General features: G+C 43.2%; 2 protein-coding genes across 5 annotated transcripts; one reads left to right on the top strand and one right to left on the bottom strand.

The window, feature by feature from the left end:
- The first annotated feature begins 155 nt into the window (after positions 1-155).
- Positions 156-2,825, top strand: LOC143500202 (uncharacterized). Of its 2 annotated transcripts, none has more exons than XM_076994217.1 (5): positions 156-332; positions 717-1,028; positions 1,265-1,540; positions 1,644-1,733; positions 2,428-2,825. In XM_076994217.1, exons 1-5 carry the CDS (start codon positions 278-280, stop codon positions 2,535-2,537), a joined length of 843 nt encoding a protein of 280 aa, XP_076850332.1. In that variant the 5' UTR covers positions 156-277; the 3' UTR covers positions 2,538-2,825. The 2 variants fall into 2 exon arrangements, with proteins under 2 accessions (XP_076850332.1, XP_076850331.1); XM_076994216.1 differs by having other exon boundaries at positions 714-1,028; positions 2,428-2,824.
- A 1,368-nt stretch (positions 2,826-4,193) lies between these two features.
- LOC143500216 (SLAM family member 5-like) lies at positions 4,194-17,142 on the bottom strand. 3 transcript variants are annotated; one of them, XM_076994236.1, is made up of 8 exons: positions 16,941-17,142; positions 11,724-11,853; positions 10,801-11,121; positions 10,245-10,511; positions 8,417-8,518; positions 8,119-8,180; positions 6,626-6,706; positions 4,194-5,009 (listed from the first exon to the last, which is right to left on the bottom strand). In XM_076994236.1, exons 2-8 carry the CDS (start codon positions 11,785-11,787, stop codon positions 4,923-4,925), a joined length of 984 nt encoding a protein of 327 aa, XP_076850351.1. In that variant the 5' UTR covers positions 11,788-11,853; positions 16,941-17,142; the 3' UTR covers positions 4,194-4,922. The 3 variants fall into 3 exon arrangements, with proteins under 3 accessions (XP_076850351.1, XP_076850352.1, XP_076850350.1); XM_076994237.1 differs by lacking the exon at positions 16,941-17,142 and adding an exon at positions 16,052-16,199 and having other exon boundaries at positions 10,245-10,427; XM_076994235.1 differs by lacking the exon at positions 16,941-17,142 and adding an exon at positions 16,052-16,158.
- Between the last annotated feature and the right edge of the window lie 1,677 nt (positions 17,143-18,819).

Here is an 18,819-nt window from a genome sequence, read left to right as displayed (position 1 = left end):
CCCAATTAAGGTTTTCTCAAATAGCTTTGCAATTTTCAGAAATTTTTCAAGTTATTTCAATATTTCGAAAAAGTCCACATGACTACTGCTAACCTCACACCAACGTCAGATGACGTATTCTTTTTGTCTTCCCTAAAGTCATGTTCATACTTCATTTATCTTCGGGTAGCGACTAACATCCTCCAACAGTTTTGTCTAACAGTTTTTTTCTGGTTTCTGTGGTTAAAGCAAAGTGGTGCCTGTGTTTTGCAACGATTTGCTATTTCTACAAGACAAGATGGTTCTCACAACAGGAGTTCTAATAATCTATACGCTGATACATTTTTGTCAAGGTAATATTGCTGCTTGTGTGTGTTTACTTCTTTGCTTGTTTGTTTCCTTGTTTTTGTTAATTTAAGTATGCCTTGAACTATATAATGTTCATGTATGTACTGAATTGTCTAGTGTCTTGTTCACCAACTAAAGCTAAACTCAAGGTATGTTAGCATTAGCCTTTACAGTGCGTACAGCTCACATGGATAAAGAAGTGTTAATGTCTGCTGTTTCACAAAGGGAAATAACACCACTTCCTTTATTGTGAGTGTAAGAAACCTGCCTGTTAGAAACACGATTGACTGTTTCTAACACTCATGGCTTGATTTTGAATAGTTTTCGGTAGTTTAATTCTGTATAATGGTACCATGTCCTGAGAGACGCCATTTTTGTCCTTTCAGTAGTAGGAGGAAACGAGAACCATGCTACTGGTTACATCGGCCATTCAGTTATCTTGTCATCAGGAGTAGACCCAGCGTGGAAGCCAGTCACCATTCGATGGTCTATCTACCCCAACAAAACCTACATTGCTACCTGGCAGGGAGGGAAGTTTCAAAACAAAGGCGGGAACTACCAAGGCAGACTTCAGCTAGACAGCATCACGGGAAATTTGGAAATAAAAAATTTAAATGCAAATGATGGTATAAAATACACAGTGACTTTATACAATGGAGCCCTAGCTGAGCAACAAAACCACGTTACTTTGACCGTCCGGGGTAAGCCAACATGCTAGCTTATGAATTAGTTATGCAGCAATAATTGTCTTCATTTATTCAGGAAGTGAATTTTTAGTCATTTAATAATGGCTACAAAAAATAACACAATTTAGATATAATATATGCACAATACATTGGTATACACAGCAGGCTAGCTCACTATGGGTGCATTGTGTCATTTTGTAGGGAATTATACAGCCTAAAGAGATCTCACTGATCTTTTGCTTTTCTTTCAGAAAAATTCAGAGCCCCAAGTATAAATGTTACCTTCAGTACCTTGAAGGGTGGGGTTTGTACCGTTTCACTTCACTGCACATCAGAGGACAATGTCACACTCTCCTGGAAACCTGAACTAGGGTTCAGTGGGCACGTCTTGAGTGGGAGGCCCAACCTGAGCTCCAGTGAAGCAGTGCTGTGGACATCGTTTAGTCCTAACAGAGACGTGACCTTTAACTGCACAGCCAGTGATGGTGTCATTACAGATATACTTCCATATAAGGTGAAATGTCAAGGTATGTGTGCGATTTCACATCACAAGTCATAATAAAACTGTTAATCTTATACACAAAATTTTAAGCCAAAAAACATTAGCATATCATGATTTTGTTCTTCCAGAGGATGGATGTCCGAGCTGTTCACCGTGTATTACAATTCTGGTTCTATTGATTATTGTAATTATTTTGGTATGTGCATGCCAAAACCAAGGTGAGGTTTTAAAATGTTTAAGCTTTCTGTTTTCTCATTTTGGAGCATTAATTACAGTACAGTGGTGCTTGAACGTTTGCGATCTGTTTAGAAATCCAGTTTTTAGGAAACTGCTTAAAATTAGATAAAGAGAAACAAATCAATATGACAGACAACAGAATCAGACTCTGACATTTATGTATTGAGGACAATGATCCAATCACATCGGTGTGTGAATAAAGTGTGATCCTTTGTTTGCAGTATCTGGTATGACCCTCTTGTGCAGCACTGCAGCTAAAGGCTTGTTGTAATTGATTAAACCTGCCCACGGGTGCAGGACACTTAGTCCGTTCATCCATACGAAGCAGCTTCTGTCCTCTTATGCAATGCTCAGTTATATTGGAGTCCTCTCAGGTTTCCGGTTCATCCAGAACATTTATAATGGATTATGGGGACTTTGACTTGGCCATTACAAAACCTAATCTCTATTCTTCTTTGGTAGAACTGGTGTCCTTGTCTCAATTGTTTGATTTGGTTCCCTTTATCTGAATTTAGGATTTGTGTGACAGTCCGATGAAGTTTTAGGTGAAATACAGAAATTTCTAAATAGTTAAACTATTATCGCTACTATTTCACTACTATCATACTCCACTTATATCATTAATATCATGTTCATTTGTATGCGTCTCTTAATGTACATCTATGTCTTTTCCAGGTAAAATCAGCTCCTGTGTGAGGAGTGCTTCAGACAGCATTCGTAGATATTTCCAGGATTTATTCCCAGGTACTGAAGGAGGACACTCACAACAGGCGAGACCCACCTGACCAATGAGCAGCTCTCTGGCACAGTGGCCAGATCACCCATATAGCCCTTCCTACGTGACGGACTCAGACACCCAGTCCAAAGGGGAGGATGGTGTGTCAGTCACAACCTGGTTCAGGAGGCACTGGAACACTGCTTCAAGAAAGGCTAGTCACAGCCACTGCAGTGCGATGAAGACTTGTCTGCCGTCGGGTTTTCCTTTACATTTTATATATAAATAGAATTTGGAATTTTTGTGATGTTTAGCTTTTTAAAAATTTTTAAATAAATGTACAGTTTGTACTTTTTTTGTAATGTCGTGTGTGTGCAGCTGGGTGTGTATGGAGTGATTTTTGTTTCAATAGTTCCACAAAAGCAAAAGTAAATCCAAGAGCAGAAAGTATATGTTATGAATGCAAAACAGAAAAATATATATCAAAAGTATATCTTTTTTATATAATTGGTTATTTGAAACTTATTTTCGTTTGCATTTTGACAAGTTTTTGGTTCCATTGTTTTTGTTTTTTTGGATTTTCCCAGTAAGGTCTTTTGCTTCTGGAATCTCTCTTTGCTTCTGCTTCGTTTTTTGCTTCTGACTTTTGGAACACATTTCACGTGTGGGAGGGTCTTAGATGAAGGCGTTCCTCTGCAATCTCCATTGGTCACTGATTCCGGACTGACACAGAGCTCTGAGACCGCCTCTGGGACCCCGCATTCAGCCATGTTTGAAAACGCTGGGAAGCTGGTGGGGTGGGCGTGGCTTGGTCCCAGAGGCGGTCTCAGAGCTCTGTGTCAGTCCGGAATCAGTGACCGGACTGTTTATTACACACACGATAGTAAACTGGGTCTCACATACAACTGAAGCCAGACAACGACACACACTTAAATATGCAAACATAAACAAGACACATGTGCAACATGAGACAAGAGAAAGGTGAGAAGAGGAAGCCATACAAACACTTGCATGCAAAACCACACGAGCACCCAGCACCAGTATACCTGCAATTGGCCCACCCTAGACACACCCCAGGCCCACCTTACACACACCCCAGGCCTGGCAGAACAGGATCCGGGAACTCTTTAATTTTGAAGCATGCGTTCCGGAAACCATCTGCCTCGATCCGGTAACATTTTACGCTCGCAGCCCCCCCACCCCCCGGTCGACAATTTACGTTCCGGCATCGTTTGATTTACAAATTAAGCACTGGACACAGTCATGGGCACAAAAAGAGGGACAGACACAGTTATGAGAACAAAGACAGGGATAGACACAGTGATGTGCACAAAGACAGGGAAAGACAGTTACAGGCACAAAGACAGGAATAGATACAGTCTTTGGCACAAAGATAAGGAAAGACAAGCAAAAAGAAAAGGAAAGACAGTCACAGGCACAAAAACGGATAGACACAGTCACAGGACAAAGACAGGGATAGACACACTCATGGGCACAAAGACAGGAATAGGTACAGTCATGGGCACAAAGACAGGGATACACCGAGTCACAGGCATAAAGACAAGGACAGACAGTCACGAGCACAAAAACAGGATCAGACACAGTCACGGGCACAGTCAAGGGCAGGTGCACAAAGAGAAACAAAAGGTTAAGGCACAAACACAGGGACAAGCATACAGTACTCAAGCATCTTAAGCAAGTATAAATATGGATTGTACAGAAAATATTGTCCAAACGTACAAAAGTTTATTTTCAGTAACAGCATTGTAGAAAACATAGATTCCGTACCCCTTTAGATTAATGTCAATAAAGAAATGTTACATTAGTCAAATAATTCATTCATGCTAGTAGTTACAAGCCATTCCTTGCATCAGAAAGTTTCCCTATACAGTAAGTAACATCTCATCCAGAGACATGTCCTGTCTGTTTCTGTGTGTTTGGACATTGGACATTTAAAGAGTATATGTTACAGTGCAGAATAATCTAGAGAACTGACTTTAAATCCCTTAAAATTGTTCACTGGAAAATGACGAAATAATTCATTTTTTAAATGAACAATCTCATTACCCATATCATTGATTCTGGGTCAAGCAAGCAAGTGTAAGTATTCATTAGTTGCCTAATTGAATATCTTGTTAAGTAGTTAATTGGCACAAATAAATGAACTAATTCTGGGAGGTTTTCTGTTCATTTCTGTAAAGACATCCATTGCTCTTTATTTAATGCCACAATGATGATTTCAATCATCCTCAGTTAATAATATTCTGTTGACGGACATTTTGCGCTGCATGTTGAGACTAACATTTAGATTTGCACCAAAATAGCTTATATAGTGCTTTAAAGTCTATAGTACAAATGATAACAGAGTGTATGTTATCTAATAATACAGTTAATACATGTAATCTACTAATACAATTTTTAAAACAGGAAAGGAAAAATGTCACAAAACATGTTTTTACAGAACCTTTTGGTAAGGCGAAGACACGGTTGAGTAGTCTCTGGTGGGACGTGCAAAAGTCACCTTGTCATAAAGTGTCTGTGGCTGAGGGGTGAGAAAGAGGAAGATAAAGAAGATAAATGTGTTATTGCTGTTTCACAGTTTCACAGGAAACGCTGCAGCTACATTTAATATTTCACTGGCCTCTGGAAATAATGAAATAACTGTCACAGGCGAGGTCTGGGGCAGGATGTGGAGACTAATCTTACAAAACATACACGACGAGAACGGGACAGGACAATCACACACAATATATACATAACACACAACGAGCCTTGCGTGTAACACATTAGTCTGCCGAGACGTGTACACAAACAACTACTCCCACAGGAAGTACATATATGGACGCGGACAACGTATACGCAGGCCCGAAGGGAGGGGTCCGGGGCTGTAACGTAACAAAATGCTTTCATGGTCACAAAGGTACAGTATAATATAGTACAATATATTAATAATTATATGTGGTTGCAGCATCTTGTCCTACATTTGGAGAGTTCTTTCTCCAGCTTTAGTTTAGTAGTTTAGCAGGGGTTTAGAATATGTATATTCATGTTAAATATTTAAAAACAACAAAAAACGTATGGCGTATCGTGTTTTATCATCTATTATTACACTGCAGTAATTATGAAATGTTATCCATGCAATACAAGGGCAGCTTTAAGACCTTCCTCATATTTTCATTATCATCCTCCCTCGTGGCTGCTGCTTTACTCATCTTTATTCATTTGCTGTTCATTCTGGAGGGAAATTCCTCAAAACCATTTCTAACTGTTGTATGACAATAATAATCCAATTTGCAGTCTGAAGGGAAAGTATATGATCTCTAAGGTGCTAAAATCTCATGCAAAAAAAAAACCCCTTGTAATCAACAACCTTTATGCTACTAAAGGTTATAAAAGGTCACGTTCATTTTTACAAAGAAAACAACACAATACATAAAAAAATTATTGCTAAATTATATAGTACACTTGTTTTTGGAATCTGGAATATGAACAGTGTGTCAACATCTGCAGTTTGTTCCTGAGACATGCAGTCTGTCACTGCTCATCACCTGACCATGACCCCCTCATGAGCCCTGGCCAGAATCCCAAATCTCCCCACCGGTGGTCTGCTGATTACTTATGTCTATGTACCCTGTGTTCCACTCTCTCATTGTGAAGTATTGTTTGCCCTGTGATCACATTCAGCTCTTGATCTGCTGCTGCTGCTTGATCTGGTTAGTTAGAGCTTCTCTACTCTGGCCTCCTGACTAACAAAACCTCTGCATTCCCTTGGTCCTTGTATTTTTGTACCATTGCCGTGCCCAAAAAAAATTTATGGTAACAAAAACCGTCACATGAAAAGAGGGGTGGTCCAAGGCAATAAAAGCAATCCCCAGTGTGGCATAATGGCTTTATGGAAACATTCAAATGCCAAGAGACTATAGCGGGGTCACGTTCTGGGCTTTCAGCAAGATTATTCAGAATATATCTCTGAATCGACACAAACATGGCTCCATGACTCCAGAAGCTGACAACCCAACTGTAAACCTGAGGGGAATGCCAGGCAGAATTTCAGACTTTGCACATTCGTCTAATTTTGGTCTGCGTCCCCACCTCTGTAAGCATTAGAAGAGTTATTATTATCGGCTCTGTATATTTTAAGCAACGAAGATGACCAACCTTGTCTGTGTCTGACGTTACTCTGAGCTCATCCACCGTTTCATAAATGGACGCTCCATTAACGATGCTCTGTGTCCGCTTCTGCAAAACACGTATACACTATTCAAAACAACGCTAAACATAAACACAAAAAGAGTGACTGAACTAATACTGAATACATATCTTTTGCAGCAAGGTTTTGTTTGTTTTCATTAGACTGCACATCTGTGTATACGAATAATGAGAATAACCTTGATCTAAATGTGCACACCTCCCAACTGCCAACGCGCACCTCCCAGGACCTCAGCTGACCCCAGGGAGGCTCGGCCTGCTCTTGCCCCTGCGGGTCAGCACCCCCCAGGACCTCAGCTGACCCCAGGGAGGCTCGGCCTGCTCCTGCCCCTGCGGGTCAGCACCCCCCAGGACCTGAGCTGACCCCAGGGAGGCTCGGTCTGCTCCTGCCCCTGCGGGTCAGCACCCTCCAGGACCTCAGCTGACCCCAGGGAGGCTTGGCCTGCTCCTGCGAGTCAGCACCCTCCAGGACCTCAGCTGACCCCAGGGAGGCTCGGCCTGCTCCTGCCCCTGCGGGTCAGCACCCTCCAGGACCTCAGCTGACCCCAGGGAGGCTCGGCCTGCTCCTGCCCCTGCAGGTCAGCACCCCCCAGGACCTGAGCTGACCCCAGGGAGGCTCGGTCTGCTCCTGCCCCTGCGGGTCAGCACCCTCCAGGACCTCAGCTGACCCCAGGGAGGCTTGGCCTGCTCCTGCGAGTCAGCACCCCCCAGGACCTGAGCTGACCCCAGGGAAGCTCGGCCTGCTCCTGCCCCTGTGGGTCAGCCCCCCCTGGACCTGAGCTGACCCCAGGGAGGCTCGGCCTGCTCCTGCCCCTGCGGGTCAGCACCCCCCAGGACCTCAGCTGACCCCAGGGAGGCTCGGCCTGCTCCTGCCCCTGCGGGTCAGCACCCCCCAGGACCTCAGCTGACCCCAGGGAGGCTCGGCCTGCTCCTGCCCCTGTGGGTCAGCACCCCCCAGGACCTCAGCTGACCCCAGGGAGGCTCAGCCTGCTCCTGCCCCTGCGGGTCAGCACCCCTCAGGGTTCCCCCGGCATGGCAACCGGCACCCTCCCTAGTCTTTGTGCCTCTCTTCCAGTCTTCCTCTTTATGTCCCTGCTCCTTCACCCTCCCTGTCTCTGTGTCTGTCTCTTGTTTTGAAAAGTGTTTTTTTTTTTTTTTAGGAATCTTTTTTTTCAATCGCGCTATCCGCTTTTATTTTGAAATCGCGCACAGCGATCTCAAGACGATGTCGGGGATTGCCTTTATGACAACAACAAACACGTAGCAGACGACCAAATGCGTTCGGTACCCACCCGTCGACAGTTTACTTCGCCACGCCCCCCCATAACCGGTCCCTCCAGTGATTGATAAAATGTGGCCCGTCATGATTTCTATTTGAGTACCCCTGCTATATAGTATAGTAATGTCTTATTGAACATTTAGTAAACCATTGGCATACTTACATCTTTTGATGGACCGCTAACATCTGCATACACTGTATTCCCACTGTCTTGGGGTCCTGCATCTGATTTACATAAATAAATAAGGCATTTTACCAGTTAAGATGTTAGGGGACGTACAATAAATGATGTCATGAACTAAATATGTAATTCACTGGGAAAAGGTTTATAAAATGCTCTAAGTTATGGAACAGAACCTAAATCCTCAATACTAAATATGGAGATCTGTGTGTGTGTGTGTGTGTGTGTGTGTGTGTGTGTGTGTGTGTGTGTGTGTGTGAGACCCGCCAGACACCCTCACCTTTATGACACTTCCACCACCTCAGTGCCACGGCAACCGTGATGATGAGGAGAACACCTGCTCCTACTGCAGCCCACATCATCCATGGGAATGGTTTGGGGCCTGCAAGATTACCCCAATCCACAGTCCTGTTTACTCTCAATATGATCGCTTCTGATAATGATTAGTTATGGTAGTTGTAGTAACTATAACAGTAATACTAGAATGAGTAGGGTTACAAGGTCACTGGTAGGATTTGGGAACTGGGATGGGAATACTTCAACACTAGGAACACTAACACTGGGAATACTTCAACAATGGGAACACTAACACTGGGAATACTTCAACAATGGGAATACTAACACTGGGAATACTTCAACACTAGGAACACTAACACTGGGAACACTAACACTTTAATGCTGGGAATACTTCAACACTGGGAACACTAACACTGGGAATACTTCAACACTGGGAACACTAACACTGGGAATACTTCAACACTAGGAACACTAACACTGGGAACACTAACACTTTAATGCTGGGAATACTTCAACACTGGGAATACTAACACTGGGAATACTTCAACACTGGGAATACTAACACTGGGAATACTTCAACACTGGGAATACTTCAACTTTAGGAACACTTTAACACTGAAAACACTAACACTTTAATGCTGGGAATACTTCAACACTGGGAACACTAGCACTGGGAATACTAACACTTTAAGGGCGTACTCACACTAGGCACGGTTTGCTGGTTCCGTGCTGGGGCCCGGTTATCCCCCCTCCCCACTCCCCCTCCGGCCTGCACTCACACTCGCTTCAGCAACCCGGCCCGAGCACGCTTACGTCATCACAACGTGACTTTATTTGGAAAAATGCGCGCTCGCACAACACTATGGAGTTCACGATTCTCTTTTTATTGTATTTTTGGAGTCGTTTTGGGAGTGCAGAAACACGGTGCAAGCACAGATTTATCGATAATTTAACACAACGATTGTCTGCTAATCGCTTTGCCGCTATGACTGTTTAACGTGAGCATCGCATCACTGACGTCATGTTTGCGTTCCAGCGAAATGAACCAATCACACGAGTCACCAAGCGGGCCCGGGCACGGATAGCGCTCACACTAGAAGCGAACCGTGCCCGAGTCCACATGAATCGTGCCCTGGCCCACCTCTTCAAGCGGGCCCGAGCACGGTTAACTGATCCGGGCCTGGGCACGGTTGGAGCGCTCACACTAGCCAAACGAACCGTGCTTCGGCAGGCAACCGTGCCCGGGCCCGGATCACAGAGCATAGTGTGAGTACGCCCTAGAAGCGAACCGTGCCCGAGTCCACATGAATCGTACCCTGGCCCACCTCTTCAAGCGGGCCCGAGCACGGTTAACTGATCCGGGCCCGGATCACAGAGCCTAGTGTGAGTACGCCCTAACACTAGGAACACTAACACTTTAACACTGGGGGCATGTGTGACATTTAAGCCTTCCACTTTTCTGCTAAAATGAAAATCTCAGATGTCCTGAGTTAAGACATTCAGTGCTCAGTGACCTATAGGAATACTTTACATCAATAGTAAGCGCTCATTATTGTTGCAGTTATTTTTATTTTTATTATTATAAATTGTTTAAACAATCAGTTTTACTAACATGGCTTTAAAAAAATATCATTTTAAATTGCAATTGCTATCTGTGAAGGTAATTACTAAAAAATGCAGAAAATGTCATTCGGTTCCTACACACTTGAGCATCAGTAGTAGTAGTAGTAGTAGTAGTAGTAGTTGTAGATTTATTCAGACATATGTTATTTGTTATTTGAGTAAGCAAACCAACCACATGCACAGCTTACCTGTCTCTGGCTGCTGTGGTCTACATGCCAGTGGTTTTGTAGCAGTCTGGTTGCTGACACTGTTGACTGCAGTGCAGATTAAGGTAATGTCTCCCTCTGCAGGTGGAAGAGTGAAGTGCAGCAAAGCTCCACTCCCATTCTGATACCCGCTCCATGTGTAAGATGCACTTTGGTCGTCAGATGCTTGACACCAAACATGAACATCACAGGCCTTTATATGATCCAGCCAGGTCTGGTTGCTCTGAATAGTGACTGTTTCAATTCGGGCTGCATATGAAGAGATTATATAAGAGCATTTTCTCTATATAAGAGCATTGATGATGTACCTTCATAAATGAGATTACTAAATATCTAAAGTACAAAGGAAATACATGAATGTTGAGTGCACAAGACCTTTGTTTATATTGCATTGTTCGTATGTCACAATATAAATAAAGTCACTGTGTCCAGAAATAAATGGAAATAATCTGTACTGTATAATGTCTATACAAACTGTAGCTATAAGCAGCCTGAAGGTCTTGAGATGACAGGTGAAGGTGTATACAGGTGTACTCACCATCCACTATTAAATTGATCGTCTTTGTTGGAAACTGATTTGGAGACCCATCTGCAACAATAGAGAAGGTCCCAGAGTCTTGAACTCGAAGATGTTCCACTTCTACACTAACAGTAATATTGTCCACCTTTAATCTTCCCTTGAACTGGAGATTATTAGGTTTATGAATTTGCTTGTCTACATACATAGCAAGTATATTCCTATTAAATCTCCACTCTGCATATGTTACATTTTCTTTTGACCATCCAAGTGGTAGAAGGAGGGAACCTCCAGTAGTTCTGTGTTCTGTCACTGTGTTCACATCAGCCACAGCACACAAACCTGCAAGAGACACATTTATAAAACCAAACATGATAAACAGTCTCACTCCATGGCTTCATCAGTAGAGTGACACCAGTACAACACACATTTCCTGAGGTTTGCTGAACCTAAGACACTACATTTGTTCAGATGGAAGTTTATAAAACAGATACAGCATCAATAAGTCAACCATGCGGTGCATTAGTACTGCTGTACTTGTGTAGTCATGAGGGTCTTTAAACAGTCCCATTCTGTTTACACTACACATGAATGCACATTCTGGATCACACTAAATAATATATACTGAATCATTTACATTAGCATTTCAGTTCAAAACAATATTAATTGTAGTTTTAATGTAAAAAAAAATCTACATTCATTTATTTCTAATATACAGTTTGTTACATATTGGTGTAATGTTAGTACCTTTAACAAACGGTGTATTACAAATTCATTACTTGAGTACTTAAAATGTTTGTTAAATACAAAATTCTGACTAGAGAGCTTTTAAACAGAATGTGTAACTACTCATTTTCCAGGCTAAGAATAAGGAAGTTGACTTATGTGAATCAATAAAACAGAAAATCACTAGGTGTCTGAACTGTATGTATATGTGTACATACCCTGAATAATCCCAAACAGCAATATTCCAGAATATGAAGCACAATATTCATTAAAAGCTTTCATCGCTGTTTATGACTGTTGCAGACGGTTTCCTCCTGCTGCAACTTGTCAGAGACGGTTGACTCAACACTACGGAAAAGGGCCAAGGGAACACACACACACACACACACACACACACACACACACGTCCTCACTAACGGTACATCTGTCTCTTAATTGTTAGGTATTTGCTGTAGAACGTCAAAAAAAAAATTCAAGCAGTTGTCAGCCACACACATGTAAACGCTTCACATGGTTCTTCTGCTTCTTGTACGTATTGTCTGAATGTGTATGTGGTTTAGGGGCTTTCTCTGTGTCTAATTGTATCTGCACCACCCACGCTGACCGGTTTTCATATGCTGGGTAAATTAAAACCGCACTAAAAAAACGAACCCAGCTGAGCAGGTTGACTCTGCACACAGCCTCTCCAGAGATACCGCACTAAAAAGGTTTTATTTATTTATCTGAATAAATACTCTAGTAAGGAAAGGACGACATTTCCTCTGTTCAGCCTCGATTAACCTCTGCTGACAAGTTCAGTTTCGGGCAGCTCATCCGGCTGATGTTCCAGTAAATCCCTCCTGCTCTGGATCCCCAGCAGGCGAACGCAGAGCGAAAGGGGAAGTGGTGCCTCCGCCCTGCCCTTCACGAGCAGCCTTGAGTGGGTCAGAGTTGCCCTCAGCACTCCTGCTTTTGCTCCTGGTCCTACTGACTGCACGGTAAAGCTTTAGATAATGACCCCCACACAGGGCTCCGCACGCAGTGACCATGGGGTTCTTTGCAGTGGCGTCTCCTGCTGTAACTTCCTGTGGAATCCTTCAAGCAGGCAGCAGTCAATGCTACTCTGGTCAACCACAAGGCTTCCCACACAGAGCTTCATGAGAACACATATGTACCTACCTACATTTGTATACTCATGTGATGCAAACTGAAAAACCTCTTGTAAACAACGCTGCAAAGATACAAATTCAAAATCAATATGCATTAACTGCTTCAGAACATTTCTGTATATGGACAAGTACAAGTACTAATATTACATATGTGAATGTTAAAAATTACATTTTTATAGGTAGAGAATTAGAGGAACCCTTAATGTTCCTTAGTGTTACTCTGACTACATTACTGTAATGACGTAAAAGGGAAGTGAGACCTAAAGTTTATTGTTGGTCTGGAGCAAGAGCTGACCATTTATGGCAGACTTGCTAAGGGCAGATTATACTGCATGTAACACATACAGGACTCTGATAATGTTGATGTTTTATTACAAATGGAAGGCTGATTTTGTAATGTTGAGTCTCAGCGTGATCAGCCAGTGTAATACATGAACGGCACTATGAGTCTTGCAGAAGACACGTGGAATGTCTGTCAGCAACCTTTTTGACAGACATCAATTAAATGAATGTAAAGGATTACAAAATGAAAACTTAATAAAGACTTAATTAAGAACTGTTAGAATTGAAGGCCTATTACATAAGGAAACACTTTGATAAGGTTACTCTGTCATCTTTGAGTTACTCTCCTTAATCTAGTGGTTTACAGTGTCAGTGCAGTGGAACTATATGAACAGCAAATTTTATGCTGTAACAAAGTGGTTTCATCTGCTGAGGGCTTCATGATCAGAGAAACAGAATGTGGAGAAACCATAAACTGAGATTAGAAACAGATACCAGATAAGACACCAGAGAGAAATAAAAAAGTTCTACACCAAACCCTCAATCAACTTGTGTTGCTAAAGTTTATCTTAATCTTTAATGTTTAAAAACTTCATAGTGAAGTGATACTGCTTCATAGTGAAGACTTGACTGATTCCCAAACCTAACACTGACTCTAACCTTCTCTTGGTGATGGAAATTGATGTGAGTAGATTCAAGGTGGAGTATTCTCCCACCCTACACTCCACCCTCCTGTCTTTCCAGTGCATCCACCCACTACCGCCAGACTCTGAATACAGCGTGAACAGAGGGGCACTCCTTTACACCTGCACTATCTTGTGAACTGTTTTACCATTAGAGACAGTGGCTTTTTATTATTATTTTTGCTGCTACAGATATGTACCCCTCTCATCCTACTACATACACTCACCCCCCATCCTACTACAGACACTGACCCAATCCTACTAGACACTAACCCACATCCTACTACAGACACTGACCCAATCCTACTACAGACACTCACCCCCCATCCTACTACAGACACTGACCCAATCCTACTAGACACTAACCCACATCCTACTACAGACACTGACCCAATCCTACTACAGACACTCACCCCATCCTACTACAGACACTCATCTTCCATCCTACTACAGCCACCCCATCCTACTACAGACACTCACCCCATCCTACTACATACACTCACCCCCCATCCTACTACAGACACTGACCCAATCCTACTAGACACTCACCCCACATCCTACTACAGACACTGACCCAATCCTACTACAGACACTCATCCCCATCCTACTACAGACACTCACCCCATTCTACTACAGACACTCACCCCATCCTACTACAGACACTCATCTTCCATCCTACTACAGCCACCCCATCCTACTACAGCCACTCTCCCCATTCTACTACAGACACTCACCCCATCCTACTACAGACACTCATCCCCATCCTACTACAGACACTCACCCCATTCTACTACAGACACTCACCCCATCCTACTACAGACACTCATCTTCCATCCTACTACAGCCACCCCATCCTACTACAGACACTCACCCCATCCTACTACAGACACTCACCCCATCCTACTACAGACACTCTTCCTCCATCCTACTACAGCCACTCTCCCCATTCTACTACAGACACTCATCCTCCATCCTACTACAGCCACTCTCCCCATTCTACTACAGACACTCATCCTCCATCCTACTACAGCCACTCTCCCCATTCTACTACAGACACTCATCCTCCATCCTACTACAGCCACTCTCCCCATTCTACTACAGACACTCATCCCCATCCTACTACAGACACTCACCCCATTCTACTACAGACACTCATCCTCCATCCTACTACAGCCACTCTCCCCATTCTACTACAGACACTCACCCCATCCTACTACAGACACTCATCCCCATCCTACTACAGACACTCACCCCATTCTACTACAGACACTCACCCCATCCTACTACAGACACTCATCTTCCATCCTACTACAGCCACCCCATCCTACTACAGACACTCACCCCATCCTACTACAGACACTCACCTCATCCTACTACAGACACTCTTCCTCCATCCTACTACAGCCACTCTCCCCATTCTACTACAGACACTCATCCTCCATCCTACTACAGCCACTCTCCCCATTCTACTACAGACACTCTCCCCATCCTACTACAGACACTCACCCCATCCTACTACAGACACTCATCCTCAGGGCTTAATTTGTAAATCAAACGTTGCCGGAACGCATTGTAACCTGAGTGAGGGGGGGTGTGGCGTTGGCGAACGTAAATTGTTGAGCGGGGGGGGGGGGGGGGCGGGGGGGGGTGGCGTTGGCGAACGTAAAATGGACACAGATTGAGTGTTATATCGCCGGTGGTTGGCGCCAGAGCTAGCGAATTAGTAACTCACGCAATGCGTGAGAGTTGGCAAACCAGCGGACAACATTAAATGTTACCGGATCGAGGCAGACAGTTACCGGAACGCACGCTTCTAAATTAAACAGTTCCCGGATCCTGTTCCGGCAGGATCCGGCTCAAATTAAGCCCTGCTCATCCTCCATCCTACTACAGCCACCCCATCTTACTACAGACACTCTCCCCATCCTACTACAGACACTCATCCCCATCCTACTACACTCAACCCATCCTAATACAGACACTCATCCCCATCCTACTACACTCACCCCATCCTACTACAGACACTCCCCCCAACCTAATACTGACACCCCATCCTACCACAGACACTCACCCCATCCTACTACAGACACCCCCATCCTACTACAGACACTCACCCCATCCTATTACAGACACTCATCCCCCATCCTACTAGACACTCCCCCCAACCTAATACTGACACCCCATCCTACCACAGACACTCACCCCATCCTACTACAGACACTCATCCCCCATCCTAATACACTCACCCCATTCTACTACAGACACTCATCCCCCATCCTAATACACTCACCCCATTCTACTACAGACACTCCCCCCCAACCTACTACAGACACTCTCCCCATCCTACTACAGACACTCATCCCCCATCCTACTACAGACACTCACCCCATCATACTACAGACACTCATCCCCCATCCTACCACAGACACTCACCCCCATCCAGAATTTGCCTTATTATGGTGTCCTGATGTCCAGGGTGTCTGGTGTTTTTCGAGCCTATGTGACCGTTCCCGTCCTTTAAATGTTCTGGGTACTTTATTTCCTGCTGTTCATCACTTGTCACTCTTGTGTAACACACACACTCACATTCAATGTCATTCTCCGCGTTGCTGTTTCTGGGTGTTGCACCATAGTCCCAGAGAAACGACATCCAACCCAACAAGAAACACAAATGTATGGAATAGTACAATAAAACCTGAACTTCACTTGAACTTGTACCAATGACTCCTGCTGTCACAATGTTAATTTCTAACATCAGCATTACCAATAAATGATTTTATTCACAGTCTCTAGTCTGAAATGCTTTGATCAAGAGTTTGGCTTATCTGGAACTCATTAAGACATTTGACCATCATGCTTCATATGTAGGTTTGAGCCCTCTAGAAGAAGCCGTGCTCCAGCGTGTAACACCACGTTCATATAAAGGTTCTCTGTGCTCTTTATCACTGTGCTGTTTACGGTCTCTACTGAAGCTTCCTCACTTAGTGGGTCTTACTGTAGTTTCATATCTTACATCTAAAAATATCTGAAGAAAGAAGATCAACAGATAAATATGCATCAGCAACATGCATGCAAACCTAAGAAGCTTGAATACTGCAATAATTTTAGATGTGCTGTCTGATGGCGTGTGTGGCTCAGGCTTGCTTAGCTTTCAGTGACAGTCTGCACACTGGCTTTCATCTTAGACCATCAGCTAAACGTTTGCTTGTTTATATTTTTTTGTTTATTTTTATCAAGTTATATAACGCAGACTGCACAGGCTTCTCTGTTCTCTGTGTCTTTGTTTTTTAGGTTATCGAGATAATCCAGATAACAAACCAACCTCCTGAAGAGCTTCCAGAAACCTTCATATGTTGCTGCTGTGCACTTCAGTGGACAGAACCACCACCGTTTCTGCTGTTCCACTGCTGGTCCAGTTTGAAGTATTTGACCTTTTTGCGCCTGTTCACAGGTCATAAAGGTGGTAAAAGCTGCAGAATTGGTGCGTTGATGTTCTCAGAGCTGATGTGTGGCAGACTGACCTCTACATGATATACTGTATTTGTTTCTCCTAATGCTACTGGATGGGAGAAGTAAACGTGTAGATGAATCTGGGGTCTCTATGTGCATACTGACTGGTACAAAGTGCACTGGTCAACCACAAGGTTTAACTCACACTCACAGTGAGTTTCTGCGGAAGTGTTCTTCACAAAACCTGCTCTCAGACCATAAACCTGCAGCTACACTGGCCTTCTGTACCAGAAAGAACAAAGATTTTTATTTCAAATGAGCACTTAAACTATGTTTTGGCAAGAAAACCATTATAGAACCAGTTTAACAACTGTTCGATTGTGTGAGCATTGTGTAAACCTTTAGCTGCCTGGAATTTTTTTTTTTTTTTAACTTAAACAGTGAAGATAATTAATTCGCTTTCAACACGAATATGTGATTACCCTTGTGCCACTTAAGAATATCACACACTCTTCTCACCAGAGGTTTGTCACTGATCAAAGATTGTTAGATAATTGGTGACCATTTCAGAAATACCGTGACAACAATGTTTCAAATGTTGTTTATCTTTCTGCACTCTTGGTGCCAAGTAAGCGGTTGCCAGCATCTTGAAATCAATAGATTAGTTACAGTGAGGAAAATAAGTATTTGGACACCCTGTGACTTTGTAAGTCCTCTCACTTAGAAATCATGGAGGGTTCTGAGATTTTCATCTTAGGTTAATGTCCACTGTGAGAGACATGATCTAAAATCACAATATTTGACACCGCCACATAAGAGAACCTGTGGGGATATATCTAGTGGTTATTGACACTCACACCGATTCCTGGTAGTGTTGGTTCAGGTTATCCCGGCAGAGTAAAGTCCCTAATTATCTCGGACTGTTCATTGAGATGAGTTGAGAGGGAGTGTGGTTTTTCTTTTGGTTGTGTCTGGTTTGCGAGCATATGGGGGTAGGTGCATATATCCTTATATATTTTGAAACACTTTCTTGTGAATTCCCAGAGAGGGAGGCTTTTATTTTGAAATTGAACCCTGTTTGGAGAACAGGAAAAGGAAGTGGAGCAGCCATCTTTTGGGATGGTAAAAGTTTGAGATGGAGACAGGTACTCTTGGGGGAAAGGAGGCCTGGAGAGCATTGCTGAGGAGGCCTCATCAAACAATCACCTTTTCTTGCACTCTCATTCTTGTCCTTGAACAGTGGATTGCCCTTTTGAAGAGGATACAAATGGAAATATATCAAGGAACTGGGTGAGCTCATTCCATTTTTAAAAATTTATTTGGGTTTTTTCTTATAAGCCGGAACTGTTGGTGTTGTTTGGGACTCTTTTTGGGGGGGTTTTGATTCTACTGGCCTCATCAATGGACTGCAACACATTCAGGCCTCGGACTGGTTGTAGTTATTGAAGTTCTGAGCTTGGATGTTCTTTTTGTAGCTGTTGCTCTGAAATGTCAAGTAAAGACTAACCTGAACAATCTCTGTGGATGTCTGGTGTTTGCATGGTTTGTACTCACCTAATTAGACCTCGAACCTTATTAGTAACGGCTGAGTTGGTCAGATTGATTTTTGAATATGATTTTTAAATAATGAGCTAATGAGCCAACCAGTTAGCTAACTGAAGTACACATAACTTAATGTAAGGTGTTGTTATTAGCATTTCTATTACATGCATTAAAATGACAAAATAAGGCTGGATGCTTAAGACCTTTGC

Source organism: Brachyhypopomus gauderio, unplaced genomic scaffold, assembly GCF_052324685.1.
Source record: "Brachyhypopomus gauderio isolate BG-103 unplaced genomic scaffold, BGAUD_0.2 sc137, whole genome shotgun sequence".
Classification (NCBI taxonomy): Eukaryota; Metazoa; Chordata; class Actinopteri; order Gymnotiformes; family Hypopomidae; genus Brachyhypopomus; species Brachyhypopomus gauderio.
Note: the sequence above shows the minus strand (reverse complement) of the source record. Positions and strands in the feature narration are given on the sequence as shown.

Bases quoted from the DNA above. Each gene is read 5' to 3' on its own strand.
- LOC143500202 (XM_076994216.1), top strand. From the start codon at position 278: ATGGTTCTCACAACAGGAGTTCTAATAATCTATACGCTGATACATTTT. The intron at 333-713 runs GTAATATTGCTG...TTGTCCTTTCAG, and splicing joins GCTGATACATTTTTGTCAAG to TAGTAGGAGGAAACGAGAAC. The intron at 1,541-1,643 runs GTATGTGTGCGA...TTGTTCTTCCAG, and splicing joins ATATAAGGTGAAATGTCAAG to AGGATGGATGTCCGAGCTGT.
- LOC143500216 (XM_076994236.1), bottom strand. From the start codon at position 11,787: ATGAAAGCTTTTAATGAATATTGTGCTTCATATTCTGGAATATTGCTG. The intron at 8,519-10,244 runs GTAAGCTGTGCA...GTAATCTTGCAG, and splicing joins ACCACAGCAGCCAGAGACAG to GCCCCAAACCATTCCCATGG. The intron at 6,707-8,118 runs GTAAGTATGCCA...CGTGTTTTGCAG, and splicing joins TTAGCGGTCCATCAAAAGAT to AAGCGGACACAGAGCATCGT.